The sequence below is a fragment of the Sminthopsis crassicaudata genome, chromosome 4, assembly GCF_048593235.1.
Source record: "Sminthopsis crassicaudata isolate SCR6 chromosome 4, ASM4859323v1, whole genome shotgun sequence".
Taxonomy (NCBI): Eukaryota; Metazoa; Chordata; class Mammalia; order Dasyuromorphia; family Dasyuridae; genus Sminthopsis; species Sminthopsis crassicaudata.
The window spans coordinates 258,595,067-258,610,649 of NC_133620.1; the positions used below are offsets into that span (position 1 = coordinate 258,595,067).

At 36.1% G+C, this 15,583-nt stretch overlaps 1 protein-coding gene and 1 long non-coding RNA gene across 2 annotated transcripts in view; one reads left to right on the plus strand and one right to left on the minus strand.

Moving 5' to 3' along the window:
• LOC141566278 (uncharacterized) overlaps positions 1–15,583 on the plus strand; it is a 134,448-nt gene that overhangs the window by 33,079 nt on the left and 85,786 nt on the right. The window lies entirely within an intron of this gene.
• On the minus strand, positions 1,945–14,403 carry LOC141566277 (uncharacterized). Its single transcript, XM_074310620.1, has 2 exons — positions 8,799–14,403; positions 1,945–4,365 (listed from the first exon to the last, which is right to left on the minus strand). Exon 2 carries the CDS (start codon positions 3,663–3,665, stop codon positions 2,586–2,588), a length of 1,080 nt encoding a protein of 359 aa, XP_074166721.1. The 5' UTR covers positions 3,666–4,365; positions 8,799–14,403; the 3' UTR covers positions 1,945–2,585.

Here is a 15,583-nt window from a genome sequence, read left to right on the forward strand (position 1 = left end):
AGCTACATTTAGTCAAACTTCATTAATTTGCTTAATTTTTTCCATTCTCATCCTGTTTTTCCTTGCCCCTTTTTATTCTTACTATTCCCCAGATTTTGAGAAAATTTCTGCATTCCATTTCCATATATTAAAATCCCTTCTCTCCTTTAAATTTCAAGTACAACTGTCTCAAGTCCATCAATAAAAATAAGTATTTATTAAGCTCTTAGTGTCTATTAGGCTCTGCAGGGGTGTAAAAAGGTGTTCAGGGAGGACTAATATGTAACGTGCTCTCCTGGCAGTTACAATTACTAGTCTGTCCTAGACCCACCAGAGTACCTTTGACCACTGTCCTTTGCAGTGTGAGCTCTACCCGGCTCGCCTCCTCTGAGGCCTTCTAAGGTCTCTGGCCACAATCTCTTGAATCTATAGCTTAGTGACCGGTAGCGCACTCAAGAACAACCACATGTAATCTTAAAAGCCTTTATTATACCTACTCACATAATGCCCTAACTGATGCCCTGACTTGTTGGTTCCCTGGTGAACACCTGGTCAGAAGACCCATGTGTTCACTACCAAAACCCTTACCTCTTTTGGCTACCCATCTTGGCTTGGCCACCCAGGCTAGGGAGCCAGAGTGAAGAGCACCAGGTTAAAGAGGGCGGTTGCTGCCTGCAGTGGGCTTACATAGGGCCTGTGAGGTCACACACACAGCCAATCAGCGAGAGAGTCACCCATTAGGAAACTATCTCAATATGGCCAGGATCCCGCCCAAGGGCAGTCCTAATATCCACAGAAATTACTTCTGGGCCTCAATCTCCCGATGCACTGTGTCCGCCCATTTAAAGGGCCCTTACAATTCCCTTTCTCTTGTTTTGCGGGAACCGCACATCTCACCAAGCTAAACTTTTAGCACCAGCTATAGTTCACTTGATCCATGAGATGACAGTGTTATGCCCAAGGAGGTACAAAGCAGCAGATCAGTAAACAGAAGTATGACAATGAGAACTAGGCTCAACAGTGGCCCAAGTGTTCAACCCATTCATCAAAGTCATACTCGAGATAATAGGCCAAAGAGATTGGATGCCAATGAGGTAGGATGTCAACACTGAGGTGGGAAGTCAACAAGGTAAAACATCACAATTCTAGTTAACAAATATCAGTAGGTAGGTTGTCACAATTCTAGTTACATTTATCACAGTTCTAGACCAATTCTAGTTTCTTACAATTTTCTGTTGCACTTTTCACACTCCTAGAACAATTCTAGCTTATCACAATTCTGAATTGCACTTGTCACAATCCTAGAACAATTCTAGTTTATCACAATTCTCTATTGCACTTTTCACAATTCTAGAACAATTCTAGCTTATCACAATTCTCTATTGCACTTTTCACAATTCTAGAACAATTCTAGCTTATCACAATTCTCTATTGCACTTTTCACAATTCTAGAGCAATTCTAGCTTATCACAATTCTCTATTGCACTTTTCACAATTCTAGAACAATTCTAGTTTCACAGGTGCACATAAGCAAAGTCATGTCCAGTAACATTGTCTCAATAACAATGGCAGGTGGGTGTGTTGGTTTTTCACCCACTAATTTAAAAGCATAGTCCTTCAATAGAAAGCATAGGGCAAAGCCTCTTCCCAGGCCACCATATGGCAAGTAGCCACGGGAGAAGCAAGCAGGCCCATTGTCCATTTACAGTCTTTATATTGCATATCACCCAAAACAGTCCATTTCAGCTGCAACACTGGAACTGTGTCTGCTGTCTCTGGTGTCATGGTCAGGAGGGGCATTGCTGCCATCATGTCTGGAGGGCTGCGGACTTCTGGCTGGTCTCTCTGGACTGTTGTCTGGTCCTTCTCTTGGATCCCCAGGTTACAAAAGTCTCTGGTGGGGATGAACTCTACTGCTGGATCTGCACCTAGGAAGGAATGTACTCGGGGTCCAACTTGGGCCTTTCCAAATGCCATCCAGGCCTTTCCACATCACAGTGGAAACAAAGTTGTTGTCAAAAAGATTAACAAAAGTCAGACAAAAGTTAGTAAGTCTGTCACTTAGCTGCACTTTCTGTGTATGCCCGAAGTGCATTGCTAAGGTAAAAGGCAAAGAATTTAAAAATGTAAAACCAAAATAATTTAAAAGTGTAAAACCAAAATAGATTAAAAATATAAAACCAAAATAACTTTAAAATGTAAAATCAAAATACTTTGAAGATGTAAAATCAAAAATGTTTAAAAATGTAAAATCAAAATTTAAAAATTGTAAGCAATCACATATCCCAAAATTCCCTTCTCTTGTTTAGAAGAGAAGATCTTGGGGATAGTCTGCAGTAATGACTTTACTAATAGGATTATAAGAAATGCCAATGGAATGGGCAAAGTCAAATTCAATGCAAAAACACCTAAAGGCAAAGTATTTGTAAGCCAATCCATAAACTGTCTTAAATGCATGTGAAATTTCTACAATAGAAAAATGGTTGATCACATGTCTAGCTGCTTCTCCAGATTGGAATGAGGCCATAGTGTCCATTGGTCTTAAAACATCCACTCATACAGTTAATGAAAAAAGAACACTCGGCTATATCCCTGAATTCTTTTGCCTAAAAATCAAAGTTTGAGTTTCTGATACCGAATTGTACTCCAGGAGTGTGAATCAATAAATCTGATATTACTTTTCCTCCTGGGTCAAAGATCACACACTGTCTATTTATTCTAGTGATTAAAACAGCAATTTTCCAACCCATTCTAGACATAAACACTGTTTTATAAGTACCCGTAGGGGGTTGGGAAATCAAGCTCACCTGTGGAAGTGGAAAATCCACGAGGTAAGAAAAGAGGAGTTCCAACTCTCCAAAGACTATCCTAGCAGTTTTACAAGTATAAAATTCCACTCTCTCTAACTGCAAGGTCTTATCCCTGTAAGGTTTCTTAGAAATTAACTGAACTGTATTTTTAAAACTTTTCTGATTATACTCAATACCCCACAATTCCTTTTTGCCTTGGGGCATAAAGCCTACTCCTGTCTTTTGAAATGAAGACACAGGAGTTTTGAATGGATTAATGGGCAGTGCAGATGGTATTATCGCCCTTCCTTTTCCTCCTCCCCCTTCTCCCTTGGCCCAAGAAGGTGAGGCAGAGGGAAGAAGAATTGGAAAATCCCCCAAAGGCTGATTTAAAATCAAACCTGAGCTTTGCACATAAAAAGAACTAAACTTCTTCTCAATGGAAGAGTAATCAATAAATTCCTTAAAACAACAATGCAGGAGGTAAACCAACAAAATGCTAAGAAGAATTTCTACAACTGAAATCCATGTGGTTCGTTTATTTCCTTCCTTAGTTTCAGCCACTGGTTTGAACTCTTCCTGTTCTATCTGTAGTAACCTAGCTTTTTCTTCTTTCTCTATCTCCATCTGTAGTTTAACCTGCAATTCCAGCAACTCTTGCTGTGGCATTTTATACTCTATACTGTCATACATACGCACTAGCTCTAGGTTGCTCCCTCTCCGAGCTATATTTAATGGGTGTGGGGATAGCCTTCTGGGAGCTTGATTACAAGCTTCCTGCTGTTCTTCAGTGGTGATCTTTGTTAAAAGATCTTCCATCTGGCTCTTTAACCTCTTGATATAAGCATTATGTTCAGCTGTGTCCTTGAGTCTGATCCCAGAGTTACCTGGGTCCATATTGCTTCTCTGTCTTCCCTCTTAAGTGGCGTTTCTACCGGATCTTTCAGAATCTTAATTCTGAATATTAAATATTTTCAAAACCTGATAATTCCTGATGCGTTCACCACGTTGAGCGCCATTTGTAACGTGCTCTCCTGGCAGTTACAATTACTAGTCTGTCCTAGACCCACCAGAGTACCTTTGACCACTGTCCTTTGCAGTGTGAGCTCTACCCGGCTCGCCTCCTCTGAGGCCTTCTAAGGTCTCTGGCCACAATCTCTTGAATCTATAGCTTAGTGACCGGTAGCGCACTCAAGAACAACCACATGTAATCTTAAAAGCCTTTATTATACCTACTCACATAATGCCCTAACTGATGCCCTGACTTGTTGGTTCCCTGGTGAACACCTGGTCAGAAGACCCATGTGTTCACTACCAAAACCCTTACCTCTTTTGGCTACCCATCTTGGCTTGGCCACCCAGGCTAGGGAGCCAGAGTGAAGAGCACCAGGTTAAAGAGGGCGGTTGCTGCCTGCAGTGGGCTTACATAGGGCCTGTGAGGTCACACACACAGCCAATCAGCGAGAGAGTCACCCATTAGGAAACTATCTCAATATGGCCAGGATCCCGCCCAAGGGCAGTCCTAATATCCACAGAAATTACTTCTGGGCCTCAATCTCCCGATGCACTGTGTCCGCCCATTTAAAGGGCCCTTACACTAATAACTTTGTTGTGTTTCAGGGTTGTTCATCTATTTTTGATGTCCACTTGGCTCCAAGAAGCGGTGGCATAAGCAGTGGCCACACCCTAGTAAAACCATCAAGCCACACAAGCTAAGTCAGTTTGAGAATAACTGAGAAGCCTAAAACCCATTGATAAGTTAGAGGATATCTATCCCAATCATAAGAAATCTTCCTCAAAGAGGAGGCAACTCTGTCTCAGGAAATCTAATAAGTTGTAAGTTTAAAATGCTTATGTACCCTTTTTAGCCCTTTGTTGAAAGCATTGTATCAATTCTTAAAATGTTTTTAAATGGATAAAATAAAATGCATAGGATTATATTGAATAATAATTACCAAAATGTTAAAAAAAAAAAAACATGAATTAAAATTTAAGAATTAGAGAGAAGAGAGAGAGAGAGAGAGAGAGAGAGAGAGAGAGAGAGAGAGAGAGAGAGAAAGAAAGAGAGAATAGATTACTTGTCCCCACTCATCTGGATTGAGATCATCTTTTTAGCAGTAAGTCTTTTTTTTTTTTTTCAGTTTTTTTTTTTTTTTTTAATTTTTTATTTTATTTTATAATTATAACATTTTTTGACAGTACATATGCATGGGTAATTTTTTACAACATTATCCCTTGCACTTACTTCTATTCAGATTTTTTCCCTTCCTCCCCCAACCCCCTCCCCCAGATGGCAAGCAGTCCTATATATGTTAAATATATTACAGTATAATTTAGATACAATATATGTGTGTAGAACCGAATTTTTTGTTGCACAGGAAGAATTGGATTCAGAAGGTAAAAATAACAGTTTACATTCATTTCCCAGTGTTCCTTTTCTGGATGTAGCTGTTTCTGTCCATCATTAATCAATTGGAATTGGATTAGCTCTTCTCTATGTTGAAGAAATCCACTTCCATCAGCATACATCCTCGTACAGTATCATTGTTGAAGTGTATAATGATCTTCTGGTTCTGCTCGTTTCACTCAGCATCAGTTGATGTAAGTCTCTCCAAGCCTCTCTGTATTTCTCCTGTTGGTCATTTCTTATAGAACAATAATATTCCATAACATTCATATACCATAGTTTACCCAACCATTCTCCAATTGATGGACATACATTCATTTTCCAGCTTCTAGCCACTATGAAAAGGGCTGCCACAAACATTTTGGCACATACAGGACCCTTTCCCTTCTCTAGTAGTTCCTTGGGGTATAAGCCCAGTAGTAGTATGGCTGGGTCAAAGGGTATGCACATTTTGATAACTTTTTGGGCATAATTCCAGATTGCTCTCCAGAATGGTTGAATTCTTTCACAACTCCACCAACAATGCATCAGTGTCCCAGTTTTCCCACAGCCCCTCCAACATTTATCGTTATTTGTTCCTGTCATCTTAGCCAATCTGACAGGTGTGTAATGATACCTCAGAGTTGTCTTAATTTGCATTTCTCTGATCAATAGTGATTTGGAACACTCTTTCATATGAGTGGAAATAGTTTTAATTTCATCATCTGAAAATTGTCTGTTCATATCCTTTGACCATTTATCAATTGGAGAATGGCTTGGTTTCTTATAAATTAAAGTCAATTCTCTGTATATTTTGGAGATGAGGCCTTTATCAGAACCTTTAACTGTAAAAATGTTTTCCCAATTTGTTACTTCCCTTCTAATCTTGTTTGCATTAGTTTTGTTTGTGCAGAAACTTTTTAATTTGGTGTAATCAAAATGTTCTATTTTGTGATCAATAATGGTCTCTAGTTCTCCCTTGGACACAAACTCCTTCCTCCTCCACAAGTCTGAGAGGTAAACCATCCCATGTTCCTCCAATTTATTTATGATTTCGTTCTTTATGCCTAAATCTTGGACCCATTTTGATCTAATCTTAGTATGTGGTGTTAAATGTGGGTCCATGCCTAGTTTCTGCCATACTAATTTCCAGTTTTCCCAGCAGTTTTTGTCAAATAATGAATTCTTATCCCAAAATTTGGGATCTTTGGGTTTGTCAAAGATTAGATTGCTATTTTTATTCACTATCTTGTCCTGTGAACCTAACCTATGCCACTGATCAACTAGTCTATTTCTTAGCCAATACCAAATGGTTTTGGTGACTGTTGCTTTATAATATAGCTTTAAATCAGGTACACTTAGACCACCTTCCTCTGACTTTTTTTTCATTAGTTCCCTTGCAATTCTCGACCTTTTATTCTTCCATATGAATTTTGTTGTTATTTTTTCTAGGTCATTAAAATAGTTTCTTGGGAGTCTGATTGGTATAGCACTAAATAAATAGATTAGTTTGGGGAGTATTGTCATCTTTATTATATTCGCTCGGCTTATCCAAGAACATTGAATGTCTTTCCAATTATTTAAATCTGACTTTATTTTTGTGGCAAGTGTTTTGTAATTTTGCTCATATAATTCCTGACTCTCCTTTGGTAGATATATTCCCAAATATTTGATACTATCGACTGTTATTTTGAATGGAATTTCTCTTTGTATCTCTTGCTGTTGGATTGTGTTGGTAATGTATAAAAATCCTGAGGATTTATGTGGATTTATTTTGTATCCTGCGACTTTGCTAAAATTCTGAATTATTTCTAATAGCTTTTTAGCAGATTCTTTGGGGTTCTCTAAGTATACCATCATGTCATCTGCGAAAAGTGACAATTTGATTTCTTCATTTCCTACTCTAATTCCTTGGATCTCTTTCTCGGCTCTTATTGCCAAGGCTAGAGTTTCTAGTACTATATTAAATAGTAATGGTGATAGTGGGCAACCTTGTTTCACTCCTGATCTTACAGGGAAAGGTTCTAGTTTATCACCATTACATATGATGTTTACTGAAGGTTTTAAATATATGCTCCTTATTATTTTAAGGAATAGTCCATTTATTCCTATACTCTCAAGCGTTTTTAGTAGGAATGGATGTTGGATTTTATCAAATGCCTTTTCTGCATCTATTGAGATGATCATATGGTTTTTATTAATTTGATTATTAATATGGTCAATTATACTAATAGTTTTCCTAATATTAAACCAGCCCTGCATTCCTGGTATAAATCCCACTTGGTCATAGTGTATTATCCTGGGGATGATTTTCTGAAGTCTATTTGCTAATATCTTATTTAAGATTTTAGCATCAATATTCATTAAGGAAATTGGTCTATAGTTTTCTTTCTCAGTTTTCGATCTACCTGGTTTAGGTATCAGTACCATGTCTGTGTCATAGAAGGAATTTGGTAGGACTCCTTCAATCCCTATTTTTCCAAATAGTTTACATAGCATTGGAGTTAGTTGTTCTTTAAATGTTTGGTAGAATTCACCTGTAAATCCATCTGGTCCTGGGGACTTTTTCTTAGGAAGTTGGTTAATAGCTTGGTCTATTTCTTTTTCTGAGATGGGACTATTTAGACTACTTACTTCTTCTTCTGTTAATCTGGGCAAGCTATATTTTTGAAGGTATTCTTCCATTTCATTTAAGTTATCGAATTTATCGGCATAAAGTTGAGCAAAGTAGCTCCTAACTATTGTTCTAATTTCCTCTTCATTAGTGGTGATAGCAGTAAGTCTTGAAGCCAACATGATATGATAAAAGACAAAATGACGGTATCCGTATGATGTGCTCTTCTTTTCACTTTTGTTTTCCTTTGTTCTTGAAATTGGGTCTTCTGGAAGAAATTATTATGCTGTAGGCAGAGATAGAAGCTATGGTAGTATCAGCAATGAGTGCTATTGGAACTTGCTGGTAAAATTAGAAGAGTAAGATACTGATAGAAACAGAGATGGAAACAGACACACAGAGAAGATAGTGACACAGATAGAGAGATGAAGAGGAAGGGAGAAAGATAGAAAAAAGGGAGGAAAGTAGAAGGAAAGTGAAACAGAGAGAGAGGAAAAAGGGATAACAGGGACTGGTATAGAATCATGGAGAAGACTCATACTTAGAAGTTGTAATTTGTATGGTAAGCCAACAAAAGAGACTAAAAAGGATCAAGTAGTCAGAGAAGTAAGGAAATTAGGAGATTCTAGTGTTTCCCCCCCAAAAGAGAGAGAGAGAGAGAGAGAGAGAGAGAGAGAGAGAGAGAGAGAGAGAGAGAAGAAAGTGTTATAGGAGGAAAGGAAAGTTAGTAATTGCAAATATAGCAGATATGTTCAGAAGGATGAAGACTTAATAAAGACCATTAAGATTCTCAATTAAGAGATCTTTGGCAGAACTGAACCAGCTACACTCAGTAAAAGAACTCTGGGAGATGACTATGAACTACTACATAGAATTCCTAATCCCTCTAATTTTGTCCACCTGCATTTTGGATTTCCTTCACAGGCTAATTGTACACTGTTTCAAAGTCCGATTCTTTTTGTACAGCAAAACAACTGTTTGGACATGTATACATATATTGTATTTAATTTATACTCTTAACATATTTAACATGTATTGGTCAACCTGCCATCTGGATGGGGGGGAAGGAGGGGAAAAATTAGAACAAAAGGTTTGGCAATTGTCAATGCTGTAAAATTACCCATGCATAAATAAAAACTATTAAAATACTAAAGAGAGAGAGAGAGAGAGAGAGAGAGAGAGAGAGAGAGAGAGAGATCTTTGGCAACATGGGACAGAACAGTTTCAGTTGAATGGTGAAATTAGAAGTCACATCAAAAGAAAAGGTTGAGGACTGAAGGCAAAGGAACTGAAGACAATGGGTAAAGTTGTTTTGTTTTGTTTTGTTTTTTTCCCTAGAACTTTGGCTTAGAAATGAAGAGGAGATTTAACACTTGATGGAATGGTGAAGTTAATTTTTAAGAAGAGGGGAAGTATTTATTAAGGCAGCAGAAAAAAGATAAGTAAATAGGAGAGGTTGAAGATTTGAGACACAGGATGACTGAGGATGTAATCTGCTAAAAAAAAAAGATAGGAAGGATGAAATCCTGTACTTATGGTGTGGTGTGCAAAGTATTGGATTTGGAGTCAGGAAGACCTTGGTTAAAATCTTGTTCCAGATACTAGCTGTGTGACCCTGTGTAAGTCACTAAACTTCTTCTAACCTCAGTTTTCTCATCTGTAAACTTAGATTTAATAATAGCACCCACCTGTCAGGATTGTTGTGGACATACTATTTGGACAATTCTTTGCAAACTTTAAAGCACTTGATAAATTTTAGTTATTATTATATAGAAATGTTATCCTTGCAAGGAGAAAGACACTTCTTCTGACACTTGGGAAAAAGATGGAGTGCATATGAGATGACAGCAAGGAGGTTTGAGATTAGGGATAAGGTTAACCTAACCCTGAAAATCTTTTTCTGATTGTACATTCCTTCCTACAGGTTCTCATAGCACTTTAATCTTCTATGTATTTTACAAACTCACAGAATCTGAAAGTTGAAGGCCATCTCAAGGGGCCTTATAGTCCAACTGGATTGAGGACTCCCTGACTGAAAATCCTCTCTCTGTTTCTGAAAAAAATGATCAGTTAGCCTTTACTTGAAGATCTCCAATTAGAAAGAACATACTCTCTCCTGAAGTAGCCCATTTCAATTTTTGGAGCACTTAAGAAATTAGATAGACAAGAAAAAAATCTATAAATAGATAGATAGATAGATAGACAGACAGACAGTAGATAGACAGATGGATGGATAGATGGATAGTATCAAGTACTGTAGTAAGTGCTGGGAATTTATATATTCAAGATAGTGAGATAATCCCTGGTACTCCAAGGAGGATATAGTCTGGTGAGAAAAGACAAGACATAAAATGGGGCTGGAGAGTAGGCTAATGATGTGGAATGACTAGTAAATGACTAGGAAACCTGATATTTGGCAAGGTAAGTGCCTACCTTACCTATCAGAGCCATCAGACCTATGTCAGAGTCCAAGGTCATAGTGATTGGAGAGAAGGATAATGGCCAAAGAGTGGGCAGCTTGATGAGGATGTCAAAGCTGGGAAGAGGTGTATTGTGGAAATAAAAGGTAAAACTTAAAAAACAAAAACAAAAACAAAAAAACTATAAGCAGAAAGATAGATAGACAGATACACAGATAAGTCTTAAAGCTTTAGTTAGCTTACTCTGGTAACTACCAGATTTATTCTGCTTGTATATTATCTCTCCCTAAAATAATTTCCAATGAAATTAAAATATTTTAGTTTAATCTTGTCCGTTGACTTTTAAAGTCATATAAAGTCTTCCATCATTTCTCCAGGGGAAATCAAAATTTTCTTTCTTCTTTTCATACCACTTTGTCTGGACCTTCTTTTTACTTATCACACTGTGCCTTGTATTATAGTTAATTATGTAGAGGTTGCATTTCTCCTCATTAGAATGCTAGCTCCTTACTAGATTGTAAGCTCCTGAGGGTTGTACTATTTAATATTTATATTATCTATGTTTGGTAAGCACTTATTACATGCTTATTGGATTAAGTTATATTCATGGACAAACAACTAATATCTAGAAACTGTAAGTAAAATATATGAAATGCTTTATCTCAGATATCTAATGTTTATATGGCAATGTTGAGTGTTTATTTACACAGAAGAGATTGCATTGCATATTCTTCTTGAAAGACAAAACAAAACCTAAGATTACTGATAGTAGGGTAAAAGTTGAGATGAATTGGAGAGATAGATGAGTCTAAGTTTCTATTTAGGGTTGTGTTTTGAGCTTCTAGAACAGGCAACCTCTTACTAAAGTGTAATTTGAAGGATGCCAGAAAGGCATTCCTGCCCACAGTAACTCCTCCACTAGCCGGCCATAGTACCTATAATTCTAGCATTATTCATTGCTTTGAGACAAGACATTGAATGGATGTAATTCATTTTGGAATGTAATATGCTATTTGGAAAGAATGACACATTAACCATTGACTTACATGAATCAATTACTCAGATTAGTTAACCAGTTGTCTGGAAGGATCCTTAAGGGATAACATATAGAACAGAAATATTTTGATTGAGGTGGGATTGATGGGAAAATGAAATGACTTAAGTCAGGCCCCATACTGATATACAGAAAGTAGGATGAAGACATGTCCTATATCAGGCATAGTAACACCACAAGAGCATTGGACTGGTTGATCACTCTGATTCCTTGCAGTTCCAAATAGGCTCTTTAAGCCTGTGAATGATGTGGATTAATTGTAAGATATATCTACTTCATTATTATTTGAAGAGAGATATGAAAAATGACTTGTTCTTTTAGTGCTGGAATGTCCAGCAATTGTATAGCTTAGAAGACAAATGATATAATTCATTAAGTAAATAAATCCCATTTTAATCAGGGAGATAAGTCAATAGATAACTTCTTTGAAAGCAATAAGTATTGGTGTTTCACTAATACATTTTTATATTAGTTTTTTATTTCCATGGAACAAAATATCTTAGGGAGGTGATAAGACAAATTCTCATGTATTTGGGAACATTTGTTGAGTTTTCCTTTTAAATCCAGAATCATGTGATCAGACAAATTTGCATGTAGGTCGTATCATTCCCCTTCTTCAAGTCAAGAATATGACAAAGGTATTATGGGTAACAGGAAGGTTTTTGGGTTTTTTTTTCAGATTGAATTGCACAGAGTTGTTGTTATCATAGCTAGGAAAACAGCTATCACTTATAATTTGTCAACTGGAAGTGCTGTCACTGGGATTTCCAAATGAGAATTTGATGCTTTCAGTTTTAGGACAGACCAATATTTTAAATAGAGAACTAACAGAATGTTTCTTTTACAAAAAGCAGTTCTTTCTATGAGGTAAGCTAACTCAAAATTGGTCAAGGGAAAACAATTCCTTCAAAATTAAATGTGACACCAAAACATCTAATAGTCTTAGAGGACTTCTGTGGGAATTCTATCTATTTGGGGAAGCATTAAGAGAACTGATGCATTTCATAGCCATATATTAAAATGATTAAACTTTCTCACTATCCTTTGAGAATGTTTTGAGGAAAAGTGAGATAATATGGAAAAAAGTGAATTACTTGGAAGCAAACTTCCTTATAAAAATGAAGCTTCATTATTATTTTTATAGCAAAGATAGTACACACTTGTTTTATTTGGGCCTGGGTGGCAGAGGAAAGACTAATTTGTGACAGTAACAGGAAAGGAAAATTTGGCTTGGTGTGAAAAAAAGTTCCCAACATCTAGAATTGGTTCAAATTAAAATGGGATGTCTTGGAAAAATAGTAAATGCTTTTTCACTGGATGTCTTCAAGTTGAGGATGTTTGACCACTTATGAGGAAATATATATAGGTTTCCTGTTCCATGGTTGGGTTAGATTAAATGGCCTCTCAATACTAAATTTAATATTATGTGATCTTTGCCTTGTTTCTTTCTTATAGCAAAAGGGATGTACATTTGTAAACGTTTTTCTCTGCCAGTATCTTGTGAAAACTGTTGTCATGCCAGCATATGGACAGAATGGGGTCATGGTACTGCACCACTATGCCTGTTAATCCAAGATAAGCATTTTAGTTATTCATTCTGGCAGGATTCTTTCTAACTCCATTAGTGAATACAATTTTCCTAAGAGAGTGATTTTACTTTATTCATTGCCTAATATTCATGCTTCCCACCCTTGGATCACGTTATTCTCAGCTAGAGGGTGTAGGATAACAGTGACCTTTGTCCATTTGCAGGGTTGAATCTGTTCATTATGGCTGTCCCAAGCAGTTTTATAATTTAAACAGAGTTTCTTTTTATAAGCAGAGTCAATAGTTGAATTCCCACTGGCAACTCAAGGCAGGAATTCAATTAAATCTCTGTTTCAGAATACTCTCTGTAATAATAATTGACATTAATATGGTGTTTTAAATTTTACAAAATGCTTTCCATAGCATTACCTCATTTGAAACTTTACATCTAACCTATGACAAATTTACTCTTAAGTAGTATTGGCTCCATTTTACAGATAAAGAAACTAAGGCTCAGAAGTAATTTGATTAGGTATCAGATATGGGAACTGAATTTAGGTTCCTCCTGACTTCAAGTTCAGCATTCTCTCTATTATATCTTATTACAATACATACATTCTCTTCTGCTTGTAATGCTTTTCCTCTTTTGGGGATAGTAAACTATGTCCCTTGACATAGCCACTTTATTCCACTATTTGCGAAGTGATCCATTGTGACCTCCTTGGAACAAAATCTGTAGGAATAGGTGCTGGCTATTTTTCCAATATCTCTATCTAATGTGACTGATAACGCTAACTATTTGAAAAGCTTTTGCATTGAAACTCTTGGGAAATAAATACATGAACAGGAATTACGGCAGGGATTAAAGAGGAAAATTTAGGACAGTCAGAAAAAGGATACTCATTGGGACAAACAAGAAATTAGTTTCATTTTCTTACCAGATTAAAAACTGACCCAATCACTAATAATAAGAGGAATGCAAATCCATGCAACTCTGAGGTTTCAATTCATACTTAGCAAATTGACAAAGATGACAAGAGCTAAAAGAAGTCAATATTAAATGGATTATGGAAAGTTTAGCACACTAATACAGCATTAGTAGAATTGTAAATTGGCTCAACCATTCAGGAAAACAACTTGAAAATATGTTAACAAAGAGATAGTTGTTCATAAAAACAAATCTCAGAATTTGAAAGAGTTTTGTAAATAAAATGATTGGGTCATTTAATAAAAAAGAGAGAGCCAGAAATGAATGCTTTCCTCCAGGTTCTGGGAGGTTTACATTGTATAGGATTTAGTCAATGGTGCTCTTACCTGAACTGTATGTATTGCTGAGAGAGTGACTTCAAAGCAAGAAAGATAGCGATAGATATAAATAATAAACATTCAATACAATTTGGATGAAGGCAAAACACAAGAAAACTCCAAAACACAAACTTGGGTGGGCCAAAAATAATACCTGAGTGTGATAACTCAAGGCAAGAAAGTTTTGGAAGGATCCAGAACTTGGGGAAACCCAAAATTTGTGAGATCAAAGTGTCATTCTCAGTTGAAACAAATTCTAGTCATATAAAATTAAATTCAGATAATATAAATAAATGATAAATAACAATCTTTCTTTGGAACTGTGAATTGGTCCAACTATTCTGGAAAGCAATTTGGAAATATGCTAACAAAATGACTAAAATATTCATTTCCTTTGAGTCATAAACCTATTTCTTGGCACATAGCTCCAAGGAAGTCAGTGATAAAAGGAAACATCCCAAATATTGAAAAATATTTATTGTGACATATTTATAGTAATTAAAAAACTGGAAATAAAGTAGATAGAAGCTCATCAATTGTAGACTAGCTAAACAACTTATTTTATATGAATGTTATAAATTGATTAAAGTACATTTTTAAAAATGAACATTATGAATGCAGATCATCATGAGAAGGTTATAGGAACTGATGCCAAGGGAGGTAAAAAGAACCTGGAAAAATTCACATAATGACTAAACAATTCAAATGGAAAAAAAAAAAAAAACTAACAGTAGCAAAATATTGTGACTGAAAGCTTGTGAAATTATTGTGGGAAGAATTCTACAGAGGAGATATGAGAATTCCATTAGCTCATTTCTTTGCAGAGATGGAAAAGTTTGTTGTCAAACATGGCATTTCATGTCAATCTTGGATAAGATATTGGTTATTTTTGTTCATCTCTGGTGCATAGACCAAATGTATCTATATCCATCTATCTATATCAAAAAATAGGATATTATCAGGGGTATGTTAAATGTTTAACAACTGGCTGTCCAAAAAAAGTATGCATAATACACTTTTAAGTTTAATTTGAAAGCCCTGATTTGTATGTTTGCCATTTTCTGAGATACAAATGCTCACAATGAAATTTTAAAAATTGACTTCTGTCAGCTAGTTAGCCAGCTGGATTTATTACATCCATGGTTGTAATTAAAACAGTAATTATAATAGAGTAATAGGTTAACACAAATGACTTCTAATAAATTATACTAAATTAAAAACTAATAATATTGTTTCTCTCACAAATAAAATAAAAATGGGTAGCCAGAATGGAGCACACTAATTCATATATCATATATTACAAGGTGAGAACTCAGGTTGTCTGGGCAATTCTCTAGCTCAGAATTCACACCTTTAGTTCTGGCCTTTAGGGGGAGTTTACACCTTTGAACTTCTGAGGAGGAGTTTACATATTTAAAGGAGTTTACACCTTTAAAAAGGAGTTTACACAACCTTTAAAAGGAGCAAGTTCATTGGTTGAAGTATTTCCCCAAGCCCGGTTGAGTTCTC